This window comes from Puma concolor, chromosome D4 (genome assembly GCF_028749965.1).
Source record: "Puma concolor isolate L17-30 chromosome D4, mPumCon1.1.hap2, whole genome shotgun sequence".
NCBI lineage: Eukaryota > Metazoa > Chordata > Mammalia > Carnivora > Felidae > Puma > Puma concolor.
Genome location: NC_141679.1, coordinates 46,018,710 through 46,046,191, shown reverse-complemented (window position 1 = coordinate 46,046,191; position 27,482 = coordinate 46,018,710). Strand labels below are relative to the sequence as shown.

Genomic DNA, 27,482 nt, shown 5'->3' with positions numbered 1-27,482 from the left:
TTTTTGAGACAGAGAGAGAGCATGAACAGGGGAGGGTCAGAGAGTGGGAGACACAGAATCTGAAACAGGCTCCAGGCCCTGAGCGGTCAGCACAGAGCCCGACGCGGTGCTCGAACTCACGGACCGCGAGATCATGACCTGAGCCGAAGTTGGACACTTAACCGACCAAACCACCCAGGCGCCCCCCACCTGCTGATTTTTAAAGTCCCAAACTTTAAGTCCTGCTCGTTGGAAGAACTCACAAAATTAGCCCCCTCTAAACTCACGAGATCAGCCCCCTCTAGTTTTCAAAGCCAAATGTTACCAGGGTTCGTCTTCCCCACGTGGGCTCCCTCCATGCCTATGGTCTGTTTAGGCCCCCACCCCCGTCTCTGCCCCTCCTTCCCTCTTCAGCGTGGCCTCTTCTCTAGATTTAGTTGAGGAGTTTGTTCTGTCAGCCTTTGGGTCATTTCCCGGACTATCGACACTGATGTGAGTGTTCTCCAGTGTCCGTGGGATAAGGTGAGCTTAGGGTCCTCCTATTCTGCCATTTTCTCAGACTATATATCTCCACAAGCATTCCAAACCATCTGTCTAGGACCCATCCATCTAGCGTTGAGACTAATCTAAACGCTCACAGACATGGTGAGAACAAGGGCCTCCTCCGACTTGTGATTTAAACGACACTCCTGTTTATCTGTATTTTCTAGGTTTTTTTTTTTTTCCAACGTTTTATTTATTTTTGGGACAGAGAGAGACAGAACATGAACGGGGGAGGGGCAGAGAGAGAGGGAGACACAGAATCGGAAACAGGCTCCAGGCTCTGAGCCATCAGCCCAGAGCCTGACGCGGGGCTCGAACTCACGGACCGCGAGATCGTGACCTGGCTGAAGTCGGACGCTTAACCGACTGCGCCACCCAGGCGCCCCTATTTTCTAGGTTTTAAACAATTTTTTTAAATACATAAATAAAGATGTCTGCAAGAAAACAGAACGTTGGCAAAACCTTAGGAGATCAGAAGGAAAAGAAGACAGATTCTGCTCGGTAAACACAAAGCTTAAGAAGTCTTCTTTACTTCCTTAAAATTCATAATCTCACCGATTACAATTTCAAGTCTATACCCAACTCTTCTACAAAGCTCGTGAGCATTTCAAACAACATCCCAGCTTATACAAATGCCACTCACACCGTCAGCGGGATACCTGTGAATGAGTCTTGCCTACAGAAAAAAAAAAAAAAACCTACTACTAAAAAATGCACAGTGGGCAGCAAAGTCAAGAAAATAAGCAGAGTGGAAAGTGTTGTCTTCCTTTTATGCATTAACCTTTTCTATTTTCATTTACCTACTATCAATGGTTGTGAATCTTTTTTGGGTCACACTTCATATTACAGGTGTGCTGAAACTCCTCTCACGCACATTAAGCATCGGCGCAAACACAGATTACTTGCATACGCTTCAGGAACCTCTTCAAACCAGGTGTTTGAAGACATTCTTTGGGCCGGTACAAATGTACCCCCCTTCCTTGGTGGGGTCAAGGCCAAGGGCACAGAACCCTGGGTTCCCTCATCAGCTAGTGTCCTCTGTGTTCTGCCCGTTGAGGAACTTTTTCTGTTGAAAATATTTTTTGAAGGGCAGCCCTAGCAGTCTTTGGGAGCCAGGCAAGCACATCCATTTCCTTGTGACATCGGAGAGTTATCACCATCATTTTCCAAAAATAAAAAGAATGGGGGGGGGGGGGGAGGGCGTGGAAAGCAAGCAAGTAGCAACCTTTTTTTTTTTTTGTCTTTGGGGAGAGCAAACATAAGTTGTACATTTTAAGAAAGCCCCAGGTCACGCCTCTAGATTGTACCTCATCAAGAGCCACATTCTGAACAGAGGTAGACTGGTATGCAAGGTTTCTGATGTAACCCATCAGTTCCAAGAGCCATTCCATTCTCTTCAACACGCCTGAAACAGAAAAGGATGTTTTTGTACCAGACCACGGTTTTCCTATGAAATGTAAGACCCATCAGTAATAGCCATCATAACTAAAGCATAACACCCAGTGAGGATTCCATGAAACGGTTTCAAATCCTCTTGCAATACGCGAGACCTGTGATTTTGCGCGAGAGTTCTTTGACGCTCTGTGTGTCAGAGGGACCGTATTTGTGTCTTTCTTTTCAAAAGGTAATCTGTTCTTCAAAACTGCGCCCCCACTAGTGATAAAATGCACTTATTGGAGTTTCTCTCTCAGCATTAAACACACGAGGAGAAATCTGGCATGCCAACAAGTCAGTAATGTTGACTGTTGTTTTTATAGGTCTTCCTTTAACTTAGATGTTCCCATTTTATGCCCCAATCCCGGAGAAAGCCTATCCCAAAGACATAAAAAGAAAAATAAAAGCCAGCTATTATACAGTAACTGGGGGACAAACACCAGCATAAATATTGATTTTTTTTTCCTTTTTTATTTTTTAAAAAGGAGAATTCCCAGCACAGTAAAGATTACTTGGGAAGGCTGTCAAATTTAAGTGAGGAAAAGGAGAACAAGAATTAAATGGGAAGGCCAGCTACTTAGACCCAAAGGCCCTATCAAATTGAGTTCAGTTCACTTTGCGTATCCTCGTGTTTCACTGGGAACACCTAGTAGATTTCTTCTTGATAAATGCACTTTTGATTTAGAGTAAAAAATCTAGCTTTTCATCACAGGGTCATTTTTCACTGGGCAGACTCTAATGCGGATAGGAGACAACCATCTCGATTGCCAAAGAGGAGAACAAATCAAAATTTCCTGTACCGTCTCACAAAGGGCACTACAATTCTGCCTGCCAGTTTTCACTCACAACCTTGAAGATACAAGATGATGAGGAAAATACGGACGATACAGAACCAGAAGTTGCCTAGGGGCACTCGGGTTTCCAGGTCCTACCTGATCTACCGAAGCCGGGCGTCATTCAGAAAAGAACGTAGATGTCACGCAACGTGACCAAAAGTGTGGGAGGAGAAATGGGGAGCTGCCCTTTCAGATGACTATTAAAGTATAAATGTCCACGACGGTCTAAAAGTTCTGCCGTCTGATTCACTAGCAGAGAGAGCTTCAGGCCTAGAGCTTCGGGCTTGAGGACGCAGTCAGGGCGCCCAGATTTTATCCCTCTCACCCTTGAGAAGTTCTCTTCTAGAATAACGATGTAATTTTGTTGTGGCTGTTTTCTTTTTCTTTTTTTTACTTGTTCGGTAAATAACCACCCAAGGGCCATTCTCAAGAAAACATGAGGCAGAATCAATTGACATCCTGTTTGGGTAATGGAAGCAGGCAGAATCAACCTGATGAACTTGTTGATATCCTCGAGGGCCCGGAGGGCTAAAGACAATATGAAAGTCACCAGCGGAATCCATTTCTATCTCCGAGGTGGGGGTTGGGAGCTGGAACAGGTCTTTCCACTTAAGGTGCTCTTCTTTGGGGGGGGGTAACAAGAGCTCTCCTGTGTCAAGAAGCATTAACCTAGTTTTGAAGTGGAGGAAATAATTATAGCTCAAAGGGGAAGGTAGGCAGGCAGATCTTTCGGTTTCTGCTGTTCGCCCCGGGCTGGCCTTACCTGTGTTGGCATGGCTCACAATCCGGGCTTGGTATAAACCGTGCAGTACCATCCAAGCTAGTGTGTCTTTTTCACGGTGCTGAATAGCAACGCTGAGTATATCAGTCAAGCCCGTCAAGGGGAATCGTCCTTGAGAGACCAAGTACAGTCTGACAAAGGCAGCCTTTTCTACGCTGCTCTGCAAAAAAGCAAACTGTTCTGTTACTATTAAATTAGCTGAAGTCATTATGAAACCTCGAGGCAAGGGCAAAGCAGAAAGGGTGAGTTTAAAGTGGGTTATTATTCCGAATGCTAAAACTGTTCGTTTCCTGCAGCGTGTGACCTATCTGCCTCGTGTGCTAGATTTTAAAGTGTACGTACAGATGGAAGGTTGTAATGTCACCTCCCGTTTTCTCATAAAAACCGTAAGTGATTTCAGGGGTTGATCGGTGGTGATATTTTGTAAGAACACACAAATAATAATGACAACTAACAAACACGGTACTTACGTGCCAGGCACCATTAACGTGTATTAACTCAGCAGGTCACAAAGTGCGGTACCCAGACCTCTGAGGGACCCCAAGACCCTTTTAAAGGGTCTGTGGGGTCAAACTATAGTCACACTAGTGCCCAAACTCCAGTAACAGTCGCTGTATTTGTCGCTGCTACTTGCAACTTTTTAAAAACCAAGTTTTATTTAAAATGCTCTTGCAAACAATGACAATTATTAGTTTCATCACACCTTTGCCCTTGAGTACACATCTTTTTAATAGCCTGTATAAAACAGGAAGTCCGCAGAAGGGCTTTCTGCGGCATACCCAAGTAGGAGGGTTGTCTCCAGGGAAAACACTTGTGAGTTTGCGCTGTGAACTCAAAACGGCCAGTTTTTTATGGAACACCACTGACCTGCAAGGACGAAGGATGGACAAACTATGGTTATTCAGACTGAGTATTTAACAGGCTATTGTCGTTGTTGTTTTCAGTCAAAGAAAGTGGGCCTGTCGCTTCGAGGAAATACTTGGCAGTATTTGTTGCCAATGATAAAACCTGAGCTTTCACGTGAAAATCTGATTTTTGGAAAATCTGTATTTGCTACGATGAGTTGGCAGCTTCACAATGCATAAAAGGCTTTTCTGAGGATTTTAACCAACGTGATGTTTTGATACGGAATAATGAAATGGATCAACGTGTGGAGGACTTTCAAGACTCAGTGATTCGGTATTTTCCAAATGATTTTGTAATATCGTACGTTGGGGAGAAGACCCACAGTGCAAGACAGACCGATGGAGTTTAATATAGCAGAGTATGTCAAGTTCACTGACATGAATTCACATTCTACACCCTGCAACTACCCCGAAGAAAACACGGTTTGTTGAGTTTGTTGCAACATCAACAACAACAAAAAATCCATAATTATCTGTAACTATTGACACACTGTTCCCTTTTCTACCGACATTATTTCTATGAGGCTACATTTCCCCCCTCATTCTTCACCAAAACAACATTGCAACAGATTAAGTGAAGCAGCAGCCAGAAGTCAACATTAAAGAAATTTCGACGAGAGGACAGATGGAGGAAACAGATCGGCAAAAAATGTAAAACAATGTCACTTTTTCATTTTGTTTTCAAAAATTCTTATTTATACTGAGATGCAATGGATTTACTGAAAGAGAGGACCCATTTAAATCAAAGCCCTTTGGAATCCTCAACAACTTTTAAGACAATGAAGTACTCCTGAGACCAGCAAGTTCGAGAAGCCCTGTATTGACCATTTAATTTTCACACCACCCGATGCAGACGACTACCATCATCCTTCCCTTCGGAAGCACAGAGGTTAAGTAACTTGCTCAGTTAAGGTCACGTGGCTACACTGGCAGAGTGAGAAGTGAAACCAGGAGGTCTGAGCTTTTCACCACTGCCTTATTCTAACCTCCATTCCTTCCAGAAATGAGTAAAAAGCACGGACCTCGGTAAAACACACTTTTGGGGACCTCAGAACACTATTGAATAATAGAACTTATTTTCGCTAGAACGTGAAAATGTTCTAACTGGTACTTTAAGAACCCGGGTGAGTACCACAGCAACCTTTGGCTCTAGGTACCGCGAAGTAAATTACATGCATTGCTTCCAACTATATTACACGAATATCATAATAACAGGATGTAATAGATTACACGAATGTGATAATTAGGATAATGAATAATTACTGAGTGCTCGCCTCAGGTCAGGTATGTTTCCAAGAACTTAACATGGATTAAGTCATTGTAACTCTCAAACCAACTCTAGGAGGTAGGTGCTATTATCTTTCTTTCGTAGATGCGGAAACTGAGGCAGGTTATGAAACGTGACCAAGGTCACACTGCTAGTAAATTACAGAGCTGATTTCAAACCCGACCAGTGAGGCTCTATAGTTCCTTCTCTCACGCGTTTCCTCATAGTGTTCGTCCTTGCTTCAACTCCTCTCCAAAACCTGATATTCCAAATGGTCTAGCAGGGGTTCTCAAACCTCAGGATGCAGCACAATCACCTGGAGGGACTGTTGAACCACACTCCTGGGCCCCACCTCTGACTCAGCAGACCTGAAGTGGGACTCTAGAATTTTCACTTCCAGTCAGCTCCCAGGCTTATGCTGCTGGGTCCAAGGGACCCCATTTTGAGAATCAGTGCTACACGATGCAGAAATTCAAGGATTCAACTGAACCTGCCATCTTGAGCGAAATAAATGGTAAGAGGTCCACCAGCTGGATAAGGGCCCATAATTCTCTAGACCTTTGCTATTACCTGGTATGCAGGGTTGCCATTGGAATAAGTATGTCCATTGGGATATACTTATACTAAAAAAAAAAAAAAAATCATTGTTTACAGGCAATTCAAATCTAATAAGACATCTATCATGCTAACTAAATGTGGCAACTTTATTGGTATGTTACTCACTCATCCTTTGGGTGTGGGTACCAGGAGCACTTGTTCATTAGCTGTGTCCGTGCTAACGGTGCTTGTTTTTCAATTAGCCACCTTTCTTCATTACAAAAGGATAAGTACCAGGTGAGAGAAAATAAATTTAAAAATAAGACTACTTCATGGTTTCCGCGCACCGCAAGCTTTTCAGCCAGAATATTCCCATGCTTCTGGATTTGGTATTGAAGACGTTGCCCTGCGCTTACGTTTGCCCACAGGTGACACTAAAATGTTCTTGACAAAGTGGGATTAGGTAGGTTAAAAAGCCATTCATCTATCTATCCATCCGTTCCATGAGGCTGAGCATGAGACCCCACAGTGAAGCAGGGATAGTTTCCTGAAATTATCCAGTAAGAAAGAAGAGGCAAAAGTAGCTTCAATCAAAAAGGATAAACCATCTCTTCAACTGTAAGTCCCACTTCAATAATGGAAATAAATACAGAGATATGTTATTACCTCAGTAATCTGGGCAACTCGATTGGCTTCATCATCTGTCATTTCTGAGAGGCATTTTGCTACGCTGATATATAGCTCTAGATCATTTCTCTGGTAAGGAAAAATCACAAGCAGGTCAAAATACAACGTAAGATAACAGATATATTCTCAATGTTCCGACAAATTATTAGATTTGCTTATCTCCATGAACAGTAGTCTCTGAGATTTTAATCAAACCAGAACATATGGCCAGTTTTTGGCACTAAAAAAACCCATCTTTCCGGGGCAACCTGGCTGGCTCAGTCAGTAGACCACATGATACTTGACCTAGGGTCTTGAGTTCAAGCCCCACGTTGCGCATAGAGCTTACTTTAAAACAGCAGCAACGACACAATCTTTCCTATTATTTTGTTTGGCTGCACTTTTTCTCCTTATCAGAATCCATCATTCCACACAGATTTTTAACTTCTTCGTAAAGCTGCAAAGAAGTTAAATAATTCAGAAATATATTGCGTCACTTGATAGAAGTCATATATTGGACAACATGCTCAGAGATTCTCCAGGTCTAACGCGTAAGGGTTTCTGTGCTTGTTCGTCTCCGACAGGCATCTGGTAAAAGGCCTGGCCGCATATTTCCTGGTGTAGCACTGGTTAACCCGTTTCTAAGCTTGCTCAAAACGTTGGTTCTAAATATTCAACCTCAATTTAGATCTTGGAAGCAAACACATTCTTAGTGCAAAATGCGGTTATTTTCTTCCTAGCCTTCCCACCACATTCTTAAAACATACACCTCCCTGCTTTGCCAAAAGGGCTTAAAAAAAATCCCAAACATAAATGGTCAGGAATGTAAATATTTTTGTTCCTCACCCGAATCTTCTTTGGCAGAAGGTCAAAAATCTTCCCGGTGGCTTCGCAGAGCAGACTCCAGAGGTGGTGGGCAGGGCTGGGCAGTTTCATGGCCTGACTCAGGCCCTGTAAGGCACTCATGCATAACTCGGGATTGGGAAGTGGGGAAGCCGTTTTAAACACCGCCACCATTAAGTTTTCAACAAAACCCGCCATCTGTTCGTCTGAGACGTGTTTTATCCACAGAGGTGTAGAAACCAGGAGGTATTTCTTGACGTTCAACTGGAAGCAAACCAAAAGAGGTCAGGAAGAAACGGGCCAAGTCTGGGCTTGCAGGGTTTAAAACCTCAAGGTCACCCCTGTGTTTGAGGGCACATTGAGAGATGAAAGGTTCAAGGTTACTTCCCTGCCCCTCATTTCCCCCCAGCTTCACGGTCCAGTGGGCCACCGCTGCCTGCGATTGTGGCCACTGCAGTGACCTGTGGTCCGGGGCAACTTGTGTATATACGGTATCTGCCAATCCATCTGGGAACCACTCAGCTTAAGCCCGGGATTGTTTTGGGGAGGGGAACAAAATGCTAACTTTTGAAAGTACTTGACAGTTGCTATTTAGTCTTAAAAGGTCACATTCTCTGGCAAAAAAAAAAAAAAAAAAAAAAAAAAATAATAATAATAAAATAAATCCTGGACATGAAAGCCTCATCTGCAGGAAATCGACTGGCCAGAGTATCTGATATTATTAATTTCTTCTTCTAGGAAGCATAAGAAGATAAGGAGAACTGGCATGCCAGAACCATTTTTGACCAAAGAGGAGCAGCAGCTGAACACGTAGAACTGACCCGTGGCATGCTGGAGGTCATGAGGGCCGGAAAGGCGCATGGTTAAAAAGAGCTCTGTGTCAGAGACGTTAAGAGAGGAGGCTTCAAAAATTCTTCGAAACGGGCGGAGCATGCGGCCTGTCCCGGCCCTGGGGGCTGAGGGCGGGGGCGGACCGGACACAGAGCACCTGCTCCGTTCTGCTATCGGCGCGTAAATCCACAGACAAACATGAATGCATAACAACAGAAAATGGCATTGGAACAGTGGGAATCAGCAGTTTTGCACAGGACACTTTGTGAGATGCTGTTTACCGTCGCGTGCCTGAAGTGGGGACAAGATTGAACAAGAAGAGTTTGGTGCTTTGAAAAGTGTGCAAGCTGCTAGTGAACTCTATTCTCTATCAGGACAAGTAACTGAAATTGATGAAGCTTTTGCAGAAAATACAGGACTTGTCAACAAATCTTGGTATGAAGATGGTTGGCTGATCAAGGTAACACTCAGTAATCCTTCAGAACTGGGTGAATTAATGAGCGAAGAAGCATATGAGAAATACAGAACACCTACTGAGGAGTGAAAATGGAACCCCTAAATAAACCAGTATGAAACAATTTAATCTGGCATAGTTGTCCTAAATTAGTGCTGCAGAGAGGATTTAAAATAGCAACTTTTAGCAATACCAGTGCAAAAAGAAACTACTTGCAACAATGTTAATGAAAGAAAACACCCTTAACTTTCTGATGATTGCAGATAAACACAATATGTATCTTTTTTGCAACACCCTATGATTTTTAGGCGAGGCTCCAGTTATAATATGGAGAATCCTGAAATTATCTGTGGTTAAAAACTAGTTCCAAAGATTATGTAATTCAAGGATAACATTGTCATCTTAAGCCTTTGGCAACTGTTATTTAAATTTTTTTTTAATGTTTGCTTATGTTTGAGGGAGAGAGAGACACACAGAGCATGAGCAGGGGAGGGTCATAGAGAGAAGGAGACACAGAATCTGAAACAGGCTCCGGGCTCTGAGCTGTCAGCACAGAGCCTGATTGCGGGGCTCAAACTCATGGGCTGTGAGATCATGACCTGAGCCAAAGTCGGACGCTTAACCAACGGATCCATCGAGGCGCCCTCCAATCGTTTTTTTAAAAAGACAAGGTATATAATTAAGAAAATGAATTCACCAACTTAATTTGTTAATTAACAACGATGTTAAGAAAAGTCCATTCTCAAAGACAAATGCCAAAAAGTAACAGATCTGAAAGAGAAGTGGAAGGATAACTGAATTCTAGAAAGATTTTTGAGGTAAACAAAACAGGCTGTTCAAGTTCTACCTGGTTCAAAAGAAAAGAGGAGTTAATAGAACAGTGTCTGAGACACGGACTTTGGAGTCAGCCAGACTCACTTCCAGATATTAGCTACATAAACTTTGTTTGATCCCAATTTGCCTCAGTTTATCAACCTGTAAACTGGAAACAATAAAATCTACTTCTCACAAGCGGAATAAGCTGGGCACAAAAGACTTCATATTGTATGATTCCACTCTAAAGAATTTCTAAAGTTTACATGAAATTTAAGTTTATATGAAAGTTGTTTAAAAAAGGAAAAATTAGAGGGGCACCTGGGTGGCTCAGTTGGTTAAGGGTCCAACTCTTGATTTTGGCTCAGGTCATGATCTCACAGTCGTAAGAGCCTGACATCAGGCTCTGCACTGGGTGTGAAGCCTGCTTGGGATTTTCTCTCTCTCTCTCTCTCTCTCTCTCTCTCTCTCTCTCTCTTCCCCACCCCCCTTCCCCCATTCATGCGCTCTCCTTCTTCCTTTCAAAAAAAAAAAAAAAAAAGGGAAAAATTATAGAGACTAAAAGCAGATCAGCAGTAGCCTGGGTCTGAGACTGGGAGCAGGGATTGTCTCCAGGTTGGCACGACGGAACTTTCTGGGGGTGATGGAAATATTGGTGATGGATAAAAATGTACAAATGTACCAGAACCCATCAAACTGTACATTTAAAATAGCCATATGTTATGCAATATAAATTATAACTCGAAGATGTAAAAAACACTTGTGTGTCAGGGTCGAAGACAGATTCAGTCTGATGTCAGGAAGTGCTCACTGAGTGCTTACAAGTCGCAGGTACGTGGCCACTACTCAGTAATGGCGGCTACACGGGACGTGCTTGGAGCAGACAGCTCATGACAGCTGCTGACGCAAAGGATGCAGACCTCAGTCACGTCTCCCTTCAGTGGAAGAGAATTAGAATACGAAGCAGAGCTTAAAAGAAAAAAAGTACCCAACAGGAACTGAAGGTAAAAGACTGAGGAACTAATACAAGAGCTTGGCAAAATTCTCAAAGAACTAAAGCCTCCTGAATAGAAGAGGTCATTTAACTTACGATCAATTGGTAAACCTCTAAGGGATCATGGAGTGTGGTTTTTCTTGTCCCACCTTAGAATATACTCAAAATTATACAATTTACTAATTGCTTTTCTTTAAGCCATCTTATCCCATTCTTCCTACTTACCCTTGGCCTGTACCCTGGAAGGTGCTGGCTCCCTCTTTCTGTCGTAGATACCAGGCTAGGTCACTTCTTCCTCAGCGCTTTGTTCAAGCCCAACACGCTGGCAGAGATGTTTCTTACACCCTCCCACCTACATGCCCCGTGTCTCTAACTTGATGCTTGATGAGATCCTACCAAGCCTTCAAGGCTCACCTGAATTGCTGTCTTTTCTGTGAAAGGGAGGGATCATATTGGATTTGCCTGTTTCTTAATACCTCCTAAATATCAGGGGCACCAGGGTGGCTCAGTTGGTTGAGCATCCAACTTTGGTTCAGGTCACGATCTTGTGGCTCATGAGTTCGAGCCCCGCATCGGGCTCTCTGCCATCAGCACAGAGCTCGCTTTGGATTCTCTGTTCCCCCTGCCCCTCCCCTACTCACATGCACATGCTCGCTCTCTTTCTCTCTCTCTCAAAAAGAAACAAACAAAACCAAAACCAATGAATATCATTTATATGATATTGTATACCATATAAATAAACCTAGGCTCTCATAACTCCATCACTTTCTAGCTGGAGGATCTTGAGAAAGGAACTTTCGTATCTCTGACCATATTTTCCTTTTTCATAATCAAGGGGAGCTGAAAGCATGAATGTCGACGGCTGGGGCAGAGTTCTGCGTCACAATCTTCCCATCTGCTGGCCAGCTATTGCCAAGCCCCCAATTTTTACAAAATCACATCTGGCCACTCTTTGACTTTGAGAACATACGCCCAGATGAACGTTAATCTTTCCCCAAAGAACCAGATCCTCCTGTTGCCCAACACCCTTAATTGCTACATACACTCAGACTATGGATCAGTGGTGGCATCACCCACAGTCCCAACAGCGCAGCTGCATTCTGGGATGATTGCGCCTGCGTCACCATAATTTCCAGGCACAGCTGCTGTATTTCTTCTCCTGAAAGAGAAGAAGAGAGTATTGGTAACACAGCTCCTTCTCGGATTCCTTTTCAGGCTTCCATGTCTTAAATCAAAGCCTCTGCTTGTGTGACATCTACAAGTAACAGAACGTGAGTAAACCGAAAGGTATTTCAAGTGACCTTTTCATTGTGAGTCAAAGAATGTGCCCACAGGCAGCAGCAGGTTAAGCCTTGGAACTGGCAAGGGCCATGATCTAGCTTGGGAAATTTCTCTTCCGGTGTCCCAAGAAACCTAAATAATCAAGGGGCGCCTGCCTGGGTGGTTTAGTCGGTTAAGCATCTGACTTCGGCTCAGGTCATGATCTCATGGTTTGTGGGTTCGAGCCCCACGTCGGGCTCTGTGCTGACAGCTCAGCGCCTGGAGCCTGCTTCGGATTCTGTGTCTCCTTCTCCATCTGCCCCTGCCCCGCTCGTGCTCTCTCTCTCAAAATAAATAAATAAATAAATAAATAAATAAATAAATAAATAAATAAATAAATAACTAAATAAATAAATAAAAATAAAAATAAAAATAAAAATAAAAATAAAAAAAAGAAAACTAAATAATTCGGATTCTGTGTCTCCTTCTCCATCTGCCCCTGCACCGCTCGTGCTCTCTCTCTCAAAATAAATAAATAAATAAATAAATAAATAAATAAAAAAATAAAAAAATAAAAATAAAAATAAAAATAAAAATAAAAATAAAAATAAAAAAAAGAAAACTAAATAATCAAATACCATGAAAAATTTGAGAAAACACGAGCTAAAACGCTTTGCCTCTGTTTTCCTCTCCTTCTACCTTGCATTCAGTTCATAGAAAAATCCGTTTAGGTCTGGAAGGACTTAAAAATGTTGCCACATTCCCCAGTGATCGAGTCCTTTTAGTAGCCTGATCCCCATCAGCACACGTGTTTTCCCAACCCCTTTTCTTCTTTTTTCTAAGGATTTTTACTAAAACATAAACATTTTTAATACAGCATACAAAAGTAGGGGGAGGCTCAGGAGAACACAATTTTTTTTTTTTTAATTTTTGAGAGACAGAGAGAGACAGAGCAGGGAAGGGGCAGAGAGAGGGAGACACAGAATCTGAAACAGGCTCCAGGCTCTGAGCTGTCAGCACAGAGCCTGACGTGGGGCTCGAACTCACAAACTGCGAGATCCTGACCTGAGCTGAAATCGGACGCTCAACCGACTGAGCCACCCAGGCGCCCCAGGAGAACAAAATTTTTCATGAAATCTCCAGAAACACGGTATCGGTGACGCCATATCTTACACAGGTATTAGGTTCAACTGAAAGCATTTAAGTGAAAAACTGTACAGAGTCAGAATCATCTTTGAGCAACCTCTCAGCTGCATATAAATTATGGTTTATGAGGCGTTCTGTATATCGTGAGCACCGTACTGTAAACAATAGTAGGCAAACACACACACACACACACACACACATACACACACACACAAGATATTATAGCATTGTTAAAAAATTGTCCCCCCCCCCCCGACCAATGCCACTTTTTCTTGAGATCGGGGCCGGCAGGGGGTGGGGGGATGTACATGGGATTAAATGTGCATATACTAACTCCACAAAAGAGGTTGCTGGGGTGTGCATTCCCTCTACCTCTCATCACAAAGAATCTGTGGTAGACAGAATAACGGCCCTCAAAGATGCCTACATCCTAATCCCTGGAACCTGGGAACATGTTACCTTGCTCGGCAAAGGAGCTTCTCAGATGTGATTGGGAATAAGGACGAGAGATGGGGAGGTTACCCTGGACCGTGCAAAGGGACCCATGAATCACACGAGTCTTTGATGCAGAAAACCCTTCCTGGTTGTAGAGCACCGGAAAGGGGACAGCGTGAAAAGGCTCTGGCCCTCCCACACGGGTTCTGCAGATGAAGCATGGGGGATGGCAAGCCAAGGCACGTGGGCAGCCTCTAGAAGCGCGAAAGAAATGGATTCTCCCTGTCTCACTCTGTTCGGACTGCTATCCCAATACATCACAGACTCGGTGGTTTATAAACCACAGAAACTGATTTCTCACAGCCCTGGCAGCTGGCAGCCCAAGATCAGGGTGCCATCATGGGGGGCTCGGGCGGGACCGCTTTCCCGGCTGCCGACGGCCAGTTCTAGCCATGTCCTCGCACCGTGGAAGGGGCAAGGGAGCGCGGTGGGGCCTCTTTTATAAAGGGCAACAATCCCATTCATGAGGGCTCCACAGTCACAAGCTGATCACCTCCCCAAGCGCCACCTCCCAATAGCATCACACCGGGGATCAGGATGTCGACACGTGAGTTTCGGGGGGACGAAATCGCTCAGGCCGTAGCGCTCCCCAGGGCATCCAGGGAAGGATGCTGTTCTGCCGATACTTTGATTTTGGCCCGGCGGGAGCCACGCTGGCCCTCGGACCCACAGAACTCCAAGCCGATACATCTGTACAGCTTCAAGCAGCTTCAGGCTGCCAGGTCTGTTACCACAGCAACAGAGAACAAATCCACCCTCCCCCGGGGGGGGGCTTCCTTGAATCCCAGAGCTCCGAAAACGCGGTCCAATGACCATCAAACCGGGCTCTCTCTACGACCTGTGCCACGCGGCCCAGCAACGGGCCCGCCTCCGTCCAGTCTCGTTTCGGTGAGTGCGTGTGGCCCGTGTCATCGGAACTCCTCCCCCTCGCCCTCAGCCACCTATAAAGTGACTCAGGGAAAGGAGCCCAGACGGTCACCCAAGCCGACGGACCTCACGATCGCAAAGGTCTCTCCGGCCGCCGTCACTCGCGACCCAGAATCTATTTTTCTCTTCAGGTCACGTCCTAAAAGCGGAGTCCGAAGGCCTGAAAACACTTGATATTTACCGAAGTTTAGCCTCATGAGTGGCGAGAGGAGCGCGGCCCAGCTCACGGGGGGGAACTGGTAGCTCTCTCCAACAGCTGCGATGGGTTTCATCACGACTTTGAGAAGGGAAGGAGGCACAGACTCAGGACCTGCAACAGAAAGGGAAGCACTAGTAAAACGCTCCGGCAGCATCATGAGAGGCGGAAATGCCAGCTCTCCTTTTCTTCCAGTGCCAAAGGATTTGGGATCACATGTTCAACTATGGTCGGTCCTTCAGTTCTGTGCTCTCAGTCTCAACCCCCTCCGTTACAAAACCCTGCTTCCTCTGCTCTTCTCCTCCTCACTTGCCTCTGGTTTTTCCCTCTTGTCTGGACAGAAATGGTCCACGTCACTACTTGACTGTCCTCCATACGCTCTTTGTCTCTTCATCCAGCTTTCTAAAAAGAGTCACTCATCCACGTTACTGCGCCATTACTCACTCCCCAATCTACTTCCAGAAGAGGAGGTCATTGCCGCCTCGTCAGGCATAGTCCCTTCTAGTGACCGTGAAGTCCTTCCATCCCTGTGGCCCACAGTGGTCGTGCTGTGTACTATGTGACTTGCCGCTTTCACTCTCCAGCCTGTGCCACGGCTGACAGCTCCAGAGGGAAGTGCCTTCCGTAACAGCTAATCCATAGGCTGACCAGCTATCTGTGGCATGGGGCTATGGCTTTAACATACTCTTTTTTTGTTCCCCCAGGTGCGGGTTAATTTGCAACTGAAATGATGAGACACTAGAGCAGGTATGAGTGGAGCCACAAGGCACAGTCAGGGTTTGAGGAGCCATGAAGGGCCATGTAAGAGTGAAGTCTGAAGGAAGCCGGAAATGATGTGTATAAAGGTAAAAGAGCAAGGAGAAAAGCAAAAGCAGCCGGATCAACATATGTAGCAGAAGGGAAATCAGCATCAGCAGCAAGAGAAGCAGACTGAGTAAAAGGAAAAGCATCAGTAGGAGAAGGATAATCAGGGGTAGAATCAGGAGATAAGCAGCAGAATCAGCAGACAGTGAAAGAGGGGAAGCAAAGGTGGGGCAGAGTCAGCAAAAGGCACAACAGCTGGAGAAAGGAGAAGCAAGGGAAAAGGGAGAAGCTGAGGCAGACAAGGCAGCAGAATCAGCAGGCACTGAACACGGGGGAAGCAGACGTGGGTGCAGAATCGGCAAAAGGACAAACACCATAAAAAGGAGAAGCACAGGAGCAGTAGTAGCTGAGGCAGAAAAGACAGCAGAATCAGGAGAGACTGGACAGAGGGAAACAGAAGCTGGGCAAAGTCTGTAAAAGGACAAACAGCTGCAGAAAGGAGAAGCACAGAGAAAGAGGAGAAGCAGAACCAGCAGATGCTGCATATGGGGAAGGAGAAGCAGAGGGAGAGTTTTTCTAGAGAGGATACAAAAATGACCAATAAAAATATGAAAAGATGCTCAACATCACTTAGCATTAGAGAGATGCAAATCAAACCGCGTAAGATATCACTTCACTCACATCCATTAGGATGGCTATTTTTTTTTTTTTTAAAGAAAAAGGAAAGAAAGGGGAGGTGGGTGGGGGAATGGGTATTAAGGAGGGCACTTGTTGTGATGAGCACTGGGTGATGTATGAAAGTGATGAATCAATGAATCCTACTCCTGAAACCCATACTACACTATATATTAACTAACTTGAATTTAAATAACATCTTGGAAGTTATTTAACACTCCACAATTGTCGGTGAAGATGTGGAGAGATTGGAACCGCTGTGTACTGTTGGTGAGATTATAAAATGGTAGAACGGCTATGGAAAACAGTATGATGGCTCCTCGAAAAATCAAAAATAGAATTCTGGGTCTATACTCCAAAGAACTGAAAGCAGGATCTTGAAGAGATGTTTTTACACCAGTGTTCACAGTAGTACTATTCACAACAGCCAAGAAGTAGAAGCAACCCAAATATCAATCAATGGGTAAATGGATAAGCAAAATGTGCTTATGTGTACATAAGCAAAATACATAATGTGTACATATGTGTGTATATACATATATATGTATATACACATACAGTAAAACCTTAGTTTGCAAGCATAGTCCATTCAGGAAACATGCTTATAATCCAAAGCACGTGTATATCAAAGTGAATTTCAAGAATCACTGTCTCAGTTGTGATCATGTGATTTTCAGCGTCACGTACTACTCATATGGCAAGCATTGCTTGTTTATCAAGTGGAAATTTCTAAGAAATGTTTGCTCATCTTGTGGAACACTCACAATCTGTATACCATATATATACAAATTAATTTCAACATTAAAAAGTAAGGAAATCCTGTCAGACATTATAGCATAAATGAATCTTGAAGACACTATGCTAAGTGAAATAGCTCAGTCACAACAAAACAAATACCGTATGATTCCATTTATATCAGGTACCTAAGTAGTCAATGTTAATAGAAACAGAAAATAGGGTGGCTCAGTCAGTTAAGTGTCTGACTCTTGGTTTAGGCTCAGGTCATGACCTCGTGGTTCGTGAGTTCGAGCCCCGCATCGGGCTCCACCCTGACAGTGCAAAACCTGCTTGGGATTCCCTCTCTCTCTCTCTCTCTCTCTCTCTCTCAAAATAAATCAATAAACTTAAAAAAAAAAACAACCCAAAACCAGGAAATAGAATGGTGTCTACCAGAGATTATGGGGAGGGAGAAAGGGTATTATTTAATGGGTATAGAATTTCAGTTCTGCATGATGAAAAAGATTGGTTTCACAATAATGTGAATAAACATAACACTATTGAACATATGCTTTAAAAAAAATTATACATTAAAAAAAATTAATAACCTTCCAAAATGGATCGTATCAAGCCCAGGTGGGTTCACCGAATTATACCAACTATTTAAGGAAGAAATTACACTAATTCTTCCGTATACTAATTATACTAATTTCTCTTTCAAAAAACAGAAGCACAGGGAATACTCCTAACTTATTCTGAGGATAGCATTGCCCTAGTACTAAACTAGACCAAGATAAAACAAGAAACCTCCAGACCGATATCTCTCATGAACACAGATGCAGAAATCCTTAACAAGATATTAGCAAAATAAATCTAACAATGTATAAAGAGAATTATAAACTATGACCAAGTGAGGTTTATTCCAGATATTCAAGGCTGGCTCACCATTCAAAAATCGACTGATATAACCCATCACATCAGTAATCGCTAACAAAGAAAATCACACAAACAATATCAATAGACGCAGAAAAAGCATCTGACAAAATCCAACACCCATTCATGATAAAAAACTCTCAGCAAACTAGGAATAGAGTAGAGCTTCCCCAAAAAACTCTAGGCTGACATCATACTTCATAGTTAAAAATAGAAGCTTTTTTCACTAAGATCAGAAACAAGTCAAGATGTCTCCTCTCATCACTCCTTTCCAATATTATATTAAAAGTGCTAGCTTATGCAAGAAGATAAGGAAAGGAAATAAAAGTTATACAGACTGGAAAGGAAGATGGAAATACCTAAAATCAGAAATAAAAGTGAAGACATTTCTACCTACCTTGTAGAAACAAAAAGAATTATAAACAGGAAACTATGAGAAACTGTGTGCCAGCAAATTAGATAATCTAGATGAAACAGACAAAATCCTAGAAACACACAAGTTACTAAAACTGATTCGAGAAAAAACAGAAAATGCAAACAGTCCTATGACCAGGAAAGAGATAGAAATAAAAAGCTCCTGGGTGCCTGAGTGGCTCAGTCGGTTAGGCATCTGACTTCAGCTCAGGTCATGATCTCGTGGTTTGTGAGTTCGAGCCCCGCATCGGGCTCTGTGCTGACAGCTCAGAGCCTGGAGCCTGCTTCCGATTCTGTGTCTCCCTCTCTCTCAACCCCTCCCCTGCTCTCTCTCTCTCTCTCAAAAATGAATAAACGTTAAAAAAAGAAAAGAAAAAGAAACAAAAAGCCCCAACAAAGAAAAGTCTAGGACCAGATGATTTCACTGGTGAATTCTACCAAACACTTAAAGAATTACCATCAATCGTCAATTCCTTCCCAAGAAAAGCAAGAGAGGAGGGAATACAGTTAATTCTTGAATAACACAGGGGTTAGAGGTGCTAACGCTTTTGCAGCCAAAAATCCACATATAATTTCTGGCCTCCTCTCCAAATTTAACTACTAATAGCTTACTGTTGATGGAAAGTCTTACCAATAACATGAACAGTTGATTAATACATATTTTGTATATTAAGCTAGAGAAAAGAAAATGTTAAGAAAATTACGGAAAAGAGAAAATACACTTACAGTACTGTACTGTATTTAATGAAAAAAATCTGCATATAAGTAGACATGTGCAGTTCAAACCCGTGTTGTTCAAAGGTCAACTGCACTTTTTTTAAAGTTTATTTATTTATTTTGAGAGAGAGAGAGAGAGAGAGAGAGAGAGTGTGTGTGTGTGTGTGTTGGGGGGGGGGAACAAGGGGCAGAGAGAGAATCCCAAGCAGGCTCCTCACTGGCAGTGCAGGGCCCAACATGAGGCTTGAACCCACGAACTGTGAGACTGTGACCCGAGCTGAAATCAAGACTCAGATGCTCAACTGAGCCACCTAGGCGCTCCTCAACTGCACTTAACTCATTCTATGAGACCAGCCTTAACCTAACACCAAAGGCAAAGAAACCACAACAAACATTTAACAAAAAAAAAAAAAAAAAAAGAAACACAAAAAACCAAAAAACTACAGATGAGTATTTGTTATGAATATAGATGTGAAAACTCTCACTATCACACTGGCAAACTGAATCCAACGGTATATTAAAAGGATTATTCATAATGACCACACAAGATTTATGCTAAGAATGCAAGTGTCATTCAACATAAGAAAATAAATCAGTGCAATTTACCACATTAATAGAATGAAGGGGGGAAAACACATGATAATCTCAACTGACACAGAAAGCTTTTGATAAAGTCCAACAGCTTTTCATGATAAAAATACTCCAAAAGTTAGGAATAGGATGGAATCATCTTAACGTGATAAAGGGCATTCGTAAAAAATACACAGTGAACGTTATATTCAACGGTAAAAGACTAAAAGCTTTTCCTTTACAATAGAGAACAAGACCAGAATGCCCACATTCACCATTTTGTATTGCACATTCTGGCCAGAGCCATTAGGAAAGAAAAAGAAATAAAAGGCATACAAATTGGAAAGAAGTAAAACTACCTGTATTTACAGATGACATGATTCTACGTATAGAAAACAGTTCAGTAAACTTGCTGGGGGTAAAAGCAACACACAAAATTTAGTTGTGTTTCTGTATCTCAGGAATGAATAATCCAAAAAGGAAATTAAGAAACAATTCCACTTGCAATGGTGTCCAAAAGAATAAAATACCTAGGATTAAATTTAACTGAGGTTGGAGCGCCTGGGTGGCTCAGTCGGTTGAGCGTCCGACTTTGGCTCAGGTCACGATCTCGCGGTCCATGAGTTCGAGCCCTGCGTCGGGCTCTGGGCTGATGGCTCAGAGCCTGGAGCCTGCTTCCGATTCTGTGTCTCCCTCTCTCTCTGACCCCCCCCCCCCCCCCCGTTCATGCTCTGTCTCTGTCTCAAAAATAAATAAACGTTAAAAAAAATTAAAAAAAAAATTTAACTGAGGTGAAAGACACATACACCGAACAATACAAACATTGCAGAAAGAAATTAAAAATATACATAAGGGGAAAGATACCTTAGGTTCATGGACTGGAATACGTAATACTATCCAAAGGTATCTACAGATTTGGCATAATCCCTACCAAATTTCAATGGCTTTTTTTTTTTTTTTTTTTGCAGAAATGGAAAAGTTGGTCCTCAAATTCACATTGAATTGTTAAGGGACTCCTAACAGCCAAAACAATCTTGAAAAAGAAAAATCTGAACTCATACATACCAATTTCAAAATTTACTACAGAGCTACAATAATCAAAACAGCATCAAAGGATATTATTGACAAAGTGAAAAGACAACCTAACACAACAAAATATTTCCAAGTTACACATCTGATAAGGGTCTAATATCCAGAATATACAAAGAACTTTTACAACTCAAAAACCAGGGGTGCCTGGGTGGCTCAGTTGGTTAAACCTCAGCTTCGGCTCAGGTCATGACCTCGCGGTTCGTGGGTTCGAGCCCCGCCTCGGGCTCTGTGCGGACAGCTTGGAGCCTGGAGCCTGCTTCGGATTCTGTGTCTCCCTCTCTCTGTCCCTTCCCCGCTCATGCTCTGTCTCTCGCCGTCTCTCAAAAATGAATAAACGTTAGAAAAAATTAAAAAAAAAAAAACAACTCCAAAACAAAAAGAGAATCTAATTTTTAAAATGGTCCAAAGACTTGAAGAGATAATTCTCCAAGGAAGAGATGCTACAAATGGCTAACAAGTACTGGAAAAGATGCTCCCGCACCATTAGGTATGCGGGAAATTCAAATCAAAACCAAATGGTATCACTTCACACTCAACAGGAGGAAAATGATGATGATGATGGAGAAGGGCAAGTGCTGGCAAGGATGTAGAGAAATTGGAACCCTCATACATTGCTGGTAGGCATATAAAAAGGTGCAGTCACTGTGGAAACACAGTTTTGCAGATTCTCGAAAAATTACGCAGAATTACTATATGACCTAAAAATTCCTCTTATAGATAGATACCCCAAATAACTTAAAACATGTGTTCAAACACTGACTTGTACACAAGTCTTCATAGCAGCACCACTCATAAAAGCCAAAAGGCAGAAACAATCCAAATGTCCATCAACTGATGAACGGACTAAAAAACAAAACAAAAACAACGCATATCCATAGAATGGACTATTATTCAGCCATAAAGAGCAGTGAAATACTGATGCTTACCACTACATGGATGAACCCTGAAGACGTTATGCAAAGTGAAAGAATGCAGCCACAAAGGGCCGTACAGCATATGGTCTCATTTAAATAAAACTTATGGGACAGGCACATCCATAGGGACAGAACGTAGATTAGGGGTAGCTGGAGGCTGGGGGAAACGGGGAATGATGGGGGACCAACTGCTCAACGGGTACAAGATTTCCTTTTGGGGTGATGAAAATGTTCTAGAACCAGATAGCGGTGACGGTGGCACAACGCTAAGAATCATTAAATGCCACGCAATTGTAGACTTTAAAGCGGTTAGAACTGTCAATTTTGTTCTGTTTTACAAAAAAAAAAAAAAAAAAAAAAAAAATTAAAAGAACAAAGCCCAAGAAGCATAGAAATAGATGAAGCAGTCTGGAGAGAAAAAAACGCAGAATCCATGACAGAGATTGACCCTGTGCAGCCCCTGAAAGGAAGAATGACAAAAAGGCTCAGTGCCTGCTATCCGTGTTGGCTCCCGGTCCTCGTGCCACTTGAACTGTCCTTGCAAAGATTTCGATTGCTCTCTAAATGCCATATGCAAGGACACTTCTTCCAATCTTTCATGTCATACTTTCCCACATACAACTGTATCATGCCCTCGTTCTTGAAATAAATGCTTCCCTACGCTTCCGGGTTTCTCTCGGCTGAGTCTCGCTGCCTGCCTCCACTTGACTCTCACAGTTTCACATACTATTCGTATATTGACCAAGTAAAGCCACACTTACAACCCAGGCCTTTCCTGATGTTGGACACTCTTATTTCCAGCTAGAGCCATTTCAACAATCAGCATGTTTTCTCAGGCTAGCCACCAATTAATCTACCCCCGGACCCAAGCCTCTGCCAAGTTAGAAACGTAAAACTAGAAGTGTACCTCCCAGTGATGTTTCTCTCCCCTCCAACGGACACGGTTTGGCTTTTTGAAAAGGTTAAAGTTCAATACTCTTCTAAGCTGTGTTACCAGTAACTGAAGCTTTATTTCTATTCCATCTTTTTTTTTATTTATTTTTTTTTCAACGTTTTTTTTTATTTTTTATTTTTGGGACAGAGAGAGACAGAGCATGAACGGGGGAGGGGCAGAGAGATGGAGACACAGAATCGGAAACAGGCTCCAGGCTCTGAGCCATCAGCCCAGAGCCCGACGCGGGGCTCGAACCCACAGACTGCGAGATCGTGACCTGGCTGAAGTCGGACGCTTAACCGACTGCGCCCCCCAGGCGCCCCGTCTATTCCATCTTCAGATGGAATATGAGGAGTGCAGGGAGTCAGGGAATGTACCACTGGTATTACAAAGAGAATTTCTAACAAATAAATAAATACATACATAGATAAATAGATAAATAAAGTAAACATATTCATAAAAAAATTCATTCATTCAATCACTGAGTATCTAGCAGGTACCAGGCACTGTTCCAGACAGTGAAGAGAGTATTCAACACGACAGAATAGATTCCTTCACTAGTGGAGCTTATATTCGAGTAAGAGGATAGATAGACAAGGCAAAATCAGGTATGATCAAAATAAAAACGCTGTGATAGGAATCAACTGGTTGGCTATTTACATAACTGTCTACTGATTACACACAGCGGGTGACTGTCCCTATACAATATAGGCAGCAAATTGGAGTCTTTGATTTCACACACCCCCAGAAAAATTTAAGCCACATTTTTGGGGTAATTTTGGTGTGTGAATCTTAGAAATGGCTTGATGGGTTGGCAGACGGTACAGTAAGTATCTGTGCATAGAACTGCTTTTCTCTCCTATTAAGGACATGAATCCAAATCTATTTTGGAAATCATTAATTCACAAGCAGATTCCTTTACATTTTTTCTCAGATCAAGAGTTTTCAAAATTACATAAGATGTTATTCCAGGTCCTTCTACAGAATTCACTACAGAAATTTTGCAGTTTCCAGAGGATCTAGGGAATCAGGGAAGGCATTCACCCTGTCCTCTAATACTAGCACCCAGTGTGAAATATGACCATTTTCTCACACACACACACACACGCACGTGCGCACACTCACACGCACACACATGCACCATGTTTTACTGTTTAGACAACGAGCTCTCCCTTGACAGGAGAACAGAGCCTGCGTTAATAATGGCACTTTACTATCCATTTTGCATGTTGCTTCTGTATTGACCTGATACACAGCAAGTGTCAGAGACAAGAAGAACCTGTAACATGGAACCCAGGGCTGAAAATCAAGTAAGTGCTATGACACAATAAATCTTCCGCTTTTAAAAGGGCAAAGCATCGCTACTGAGTAGCATAACCAGAATCACACAAAATTTTCCGCTGTATTTACAGGGAACTAATTCTGACATGACTGGAATGAAAGGAATTATAGTAACTGTTAGGAATGGAGGAAACACTTGGCAGTTTGGCTCGTGCGGGGGGAGGTATGGAAAGAGAGGGAGTCCCACGATGGGAGAAGAGAGTCACGTGGTCCCTTCCCCGGAGATCTTCAGCGTCGGACACAGGAACCCAAAGCCAAGTGACGGGAATGATTAGCTCCCTCCTTGCAGTGCTTTGTCTTTTAGGCAAGTGCCTTAGATAAAAGGAAAGTGTGGAATGCTTTATAGACAATGGCTTTGGAACTGAGAAGGCCTAACAGTACTTGTTAATGGGATCCAGATGTTTGAAAATCCAGATACAAACTTGCTTTAAATCTCTCATCCAGTTGACAGCCTCAAAGGACCTTGATATAAATGGCATATCCGAACATAATGCATTACAACAGGACCCATTATCACACATACTTTGGCTACACAGGGGATCACATCTCAATGCCACGACGCACATGTGTAAACCCTCCAGTGCAAGTCTGGTAGTAAGTAGTAGGCTGACAGCCGGTGCTTGTCTCTTGCCCACCACAGCATGTCGCTTGTGTAGTGTGGGCATGACTTCACCTTCTCCATCTTCAGTGCTGTTTAAAAGCAACTTAGCATGGAATTATCCAATACACACACACACACACACACACGCATGCACACTCAGAGCTGCAGATCAACAAGTGTTTGAACACTAGTAAATGCCAAGTACTGTGTTCTAAGCATTGAGGATAAAACACGGATGTTCCTCCTGCCCTTGAGGAAATTACAGTCTAATGGGAAAGACAGACTTGAAACAAAGAACCACAAATAATGAAGAAAATAATGGCTCAGACGTAAAGTACTACGAACAACATATCAGAAAGTGTAACCTAAGAAACCTGAACCAGTCTGGAAATGTCACAAATCGCCCCTCTTCCCCCACTGAAGAAAGGATGTTTAAACCAAGATGGAAAGGATGATGAGGATTTTTCCAGATGAAAGTCCTTAGGAAACAACGACAGATATTTACAGCATGGCTTATTTGTGGAGACGAGGAGATGCTTGGTCCCTTGCCAGAAACGACTCTAAAATCAAAATGGTAGTTGGAAACAGGTGATAATTCTGATCGGTCAGTCAGATACTAAGAGTTGGGAGGATGTTGTGAACAGTACTTTCACGACGTTCAGAGTTATCAGGAACAAAAACGTCCCTGGGCCCCTTAGCCCCAGGAAGGCCACCAAGCAGGGTGGCCACCCAGTGGCAATCAGGACCTGAGAGAGAAAGGCGACTTCCACAGGGCTCTGGCCCAGCGGGAATGGCAGATTGTCTTCAAACAGGGGTACTCCAAAAATGAGCAGATATATGGAGAATAACGGAACCAGGCTTCTTACTACCGTCCGAGAAGAAAGTTACAAATACGCAAAGAGGGAAAAGGAGAATGAATGTGTGATGTTAACTGGAATTGGAGATATTATGAATTCATGACTTTCAATATATATAGCTCTAGAAATGTATATAGACATGAGAGACAGAGCAAGAGAGAGAGAGAGAGAGAGAGAGAGAGAGAGAGAGAGTCTATTTCCTAACTGTCCACTGAAAGAGCCTGAGAGCAGGGATTTCTCTAGTACCAAGGAGAATTTGTGCCCAGATCTTTGCTTCTAAGTATTGTTCCCGGCGTGGCTGAGCGGCACAGGGAACCACTGTGGGTGGTTCGAGCCCATGAGCGTTGGGATCTGTGCTGATGGTGCGGAGCCTGCTTGGGTTTCCGTCTCCCTCTCTCTCCGCCCCTTCCCTGTTTGCTCTCTCTGTCTCAAAAATAAACAAGCAAACAAAAAAATAAATAAGTAACATTCCCCACTGAAAGGAACCTGACCTACCCAGCTATTACGGGACTGAAGACGAATACAAGATGAGCCTAGAATGTCTTGTGCCACAACCAACCAAAGTACTCACAGAATGATGGGGCCATGTCAAAAGGACACAAAGCCAATGTAAAGAGGCTCTCACTATGGAACAATATGAAGGATGAAATAATGAATAATTGAGTAACAAATAATTACACGAAGTAAAATTTTAGTAGTCCATACTAAGAGAGAGTGAGAGAGAGGGAGGGACATGGCAGCTCTTCCTTATAGAACGCCTACTGAAAAACATAAATGGAATGAGGGAATTTTAAGAATCACCTTTTGGCAGGGGTGCCTGGGTGGCTCAGTCAGTTGAGTGTCTGACTTCGGCTCAGGTCATGATCTCACAGTTCGTGAGTCGGAGCCCCACGTCAGGCTCTATACTGACAGCTTAGAGCCTGGAGCCTGCTTCGGATTCTGTGTCTCCCTCTCTCTCTGCCCCTCCCCTGCTCACACGCTGTTTCTCTCTCTCAAAAAAAAAAGATTCAAAAAAAAATTAAAAAAGAATCACCTTGTGGCAAACATCATAGGAATGATTGAGGCAAGAAAACATTCATGGACAATGAAACTCATGGGCAAAAGCAGGATGAAAAACCGGATAATCCTAAAGTCTCAAAACAGTTCCACAAAGAATATTTACTGATGATAAAGGGAAAGGAGAACTTACTAGTGGAGAGGCCTGGAACATAGCACCTTAGCCAAGAGATCAAAATCAACATCCCCAGCACAGAAAGATACCATGTGCCCCCTGGTGGGATGCCGTGAGAGGGGCAACGCTCCACGTCTGTGATATTCCTGCCAAGGATGACTGACCTACCCTCACATGAGCAACCGCAGGCAAACCGGCAGATCCAAACAGCCGAGTGTTCTATAAAATAACTGGCTGCTGGGGCACCTGGCGGCTCAGTCGTTTAAGCAGCCGGCTTCCGCTCAGGTCACGATCTCACAGTTTGTGAGTTCGAGCCCCACATCAGGCTCTGTGCTGCCAGCTCAGAACTTGGAGCCTGCTTCCGATTCTGTGTCTCCCTCTCTCTCTGCCCCTCTGCCGCTCTCACTCTGTCTCTGTCTCAGAAATAAACCTTAAAAAATTAAAAACTAAAAAAAAAAAACTTTAAAAATAAAAAAATTAAATAAAATCACTGGCTGCTAATCTTAAAATACTTTCAAGTCTTGAAAGGCAAACGATGACTGGAGAAGTGTTCTAGATTGAAGGAGACTGGAGGTGGGACAGACTAAGTGCAGTGTGATATTCCAGATTAAACTCTTTTTCTGCTAAAGACATCGCTTGGACAGTTGCTGAAACTTGAATAGGGTTCTCTGGCAGTTTTCACTTTTTTGTAAGTTTGGAATTACTTTAAAACAAAAAGAAAAAAGGTACAAATTTTGGGGGCGCCTGGCTGGCTACATCAGTAGAGCATGTGACTCTTGATCTGAGGGTTGTGAGTTCCAGCCCCACAGTGGGTGTAGAGCTTACTTTAAAGAAA

At 43.1% G+C, this 27,482-nt stretch overlaps 1 protein-coding gene across 8 annotated transcripts in view; it reads right to left on the bottom strand.

Moving 5' to 3' along the window:
- The window catches only part of FOCAD (focadhesin), a 317,812-nt gene that overhangs the window by 10,682 nt on the left and 279,648 nt on the right, over window positions 1–27,482 (bottom strand). For all 8 annotated transcript variants that reach the window (XM_086685396.1, XM_086685393.1, XM_086685394.1 and 5 more), the window contains 6 exons: window positions 14,893–15,021; window positions 11,927–12,042; window positions 7,795–8,055; window positions 6,949–7,038; window positions 3,556–3,733; window positions 1,830–1,927 (listed from right to left, as the gene is read on the bottom strand). In XM_086685396.1, the coding sequence (XP_086541522.1) occupies window positions 1,830–1,927; window positions 3,556–3,733; window positions 6,949–7,038; window positions 7,795–8,055; window positions 11,927–12,042; window positions 14,893–15,021 (872 nt within the window). The remainder of the gene's footprint in view (window positions 1–1,829; window positions 1,928–3,555; window positions 3,734–6,948; window positions 7,039–7,794; window positions 8,056–11,926; window positions 12,043–14,892; window positions 15,022–27,482) is intronic.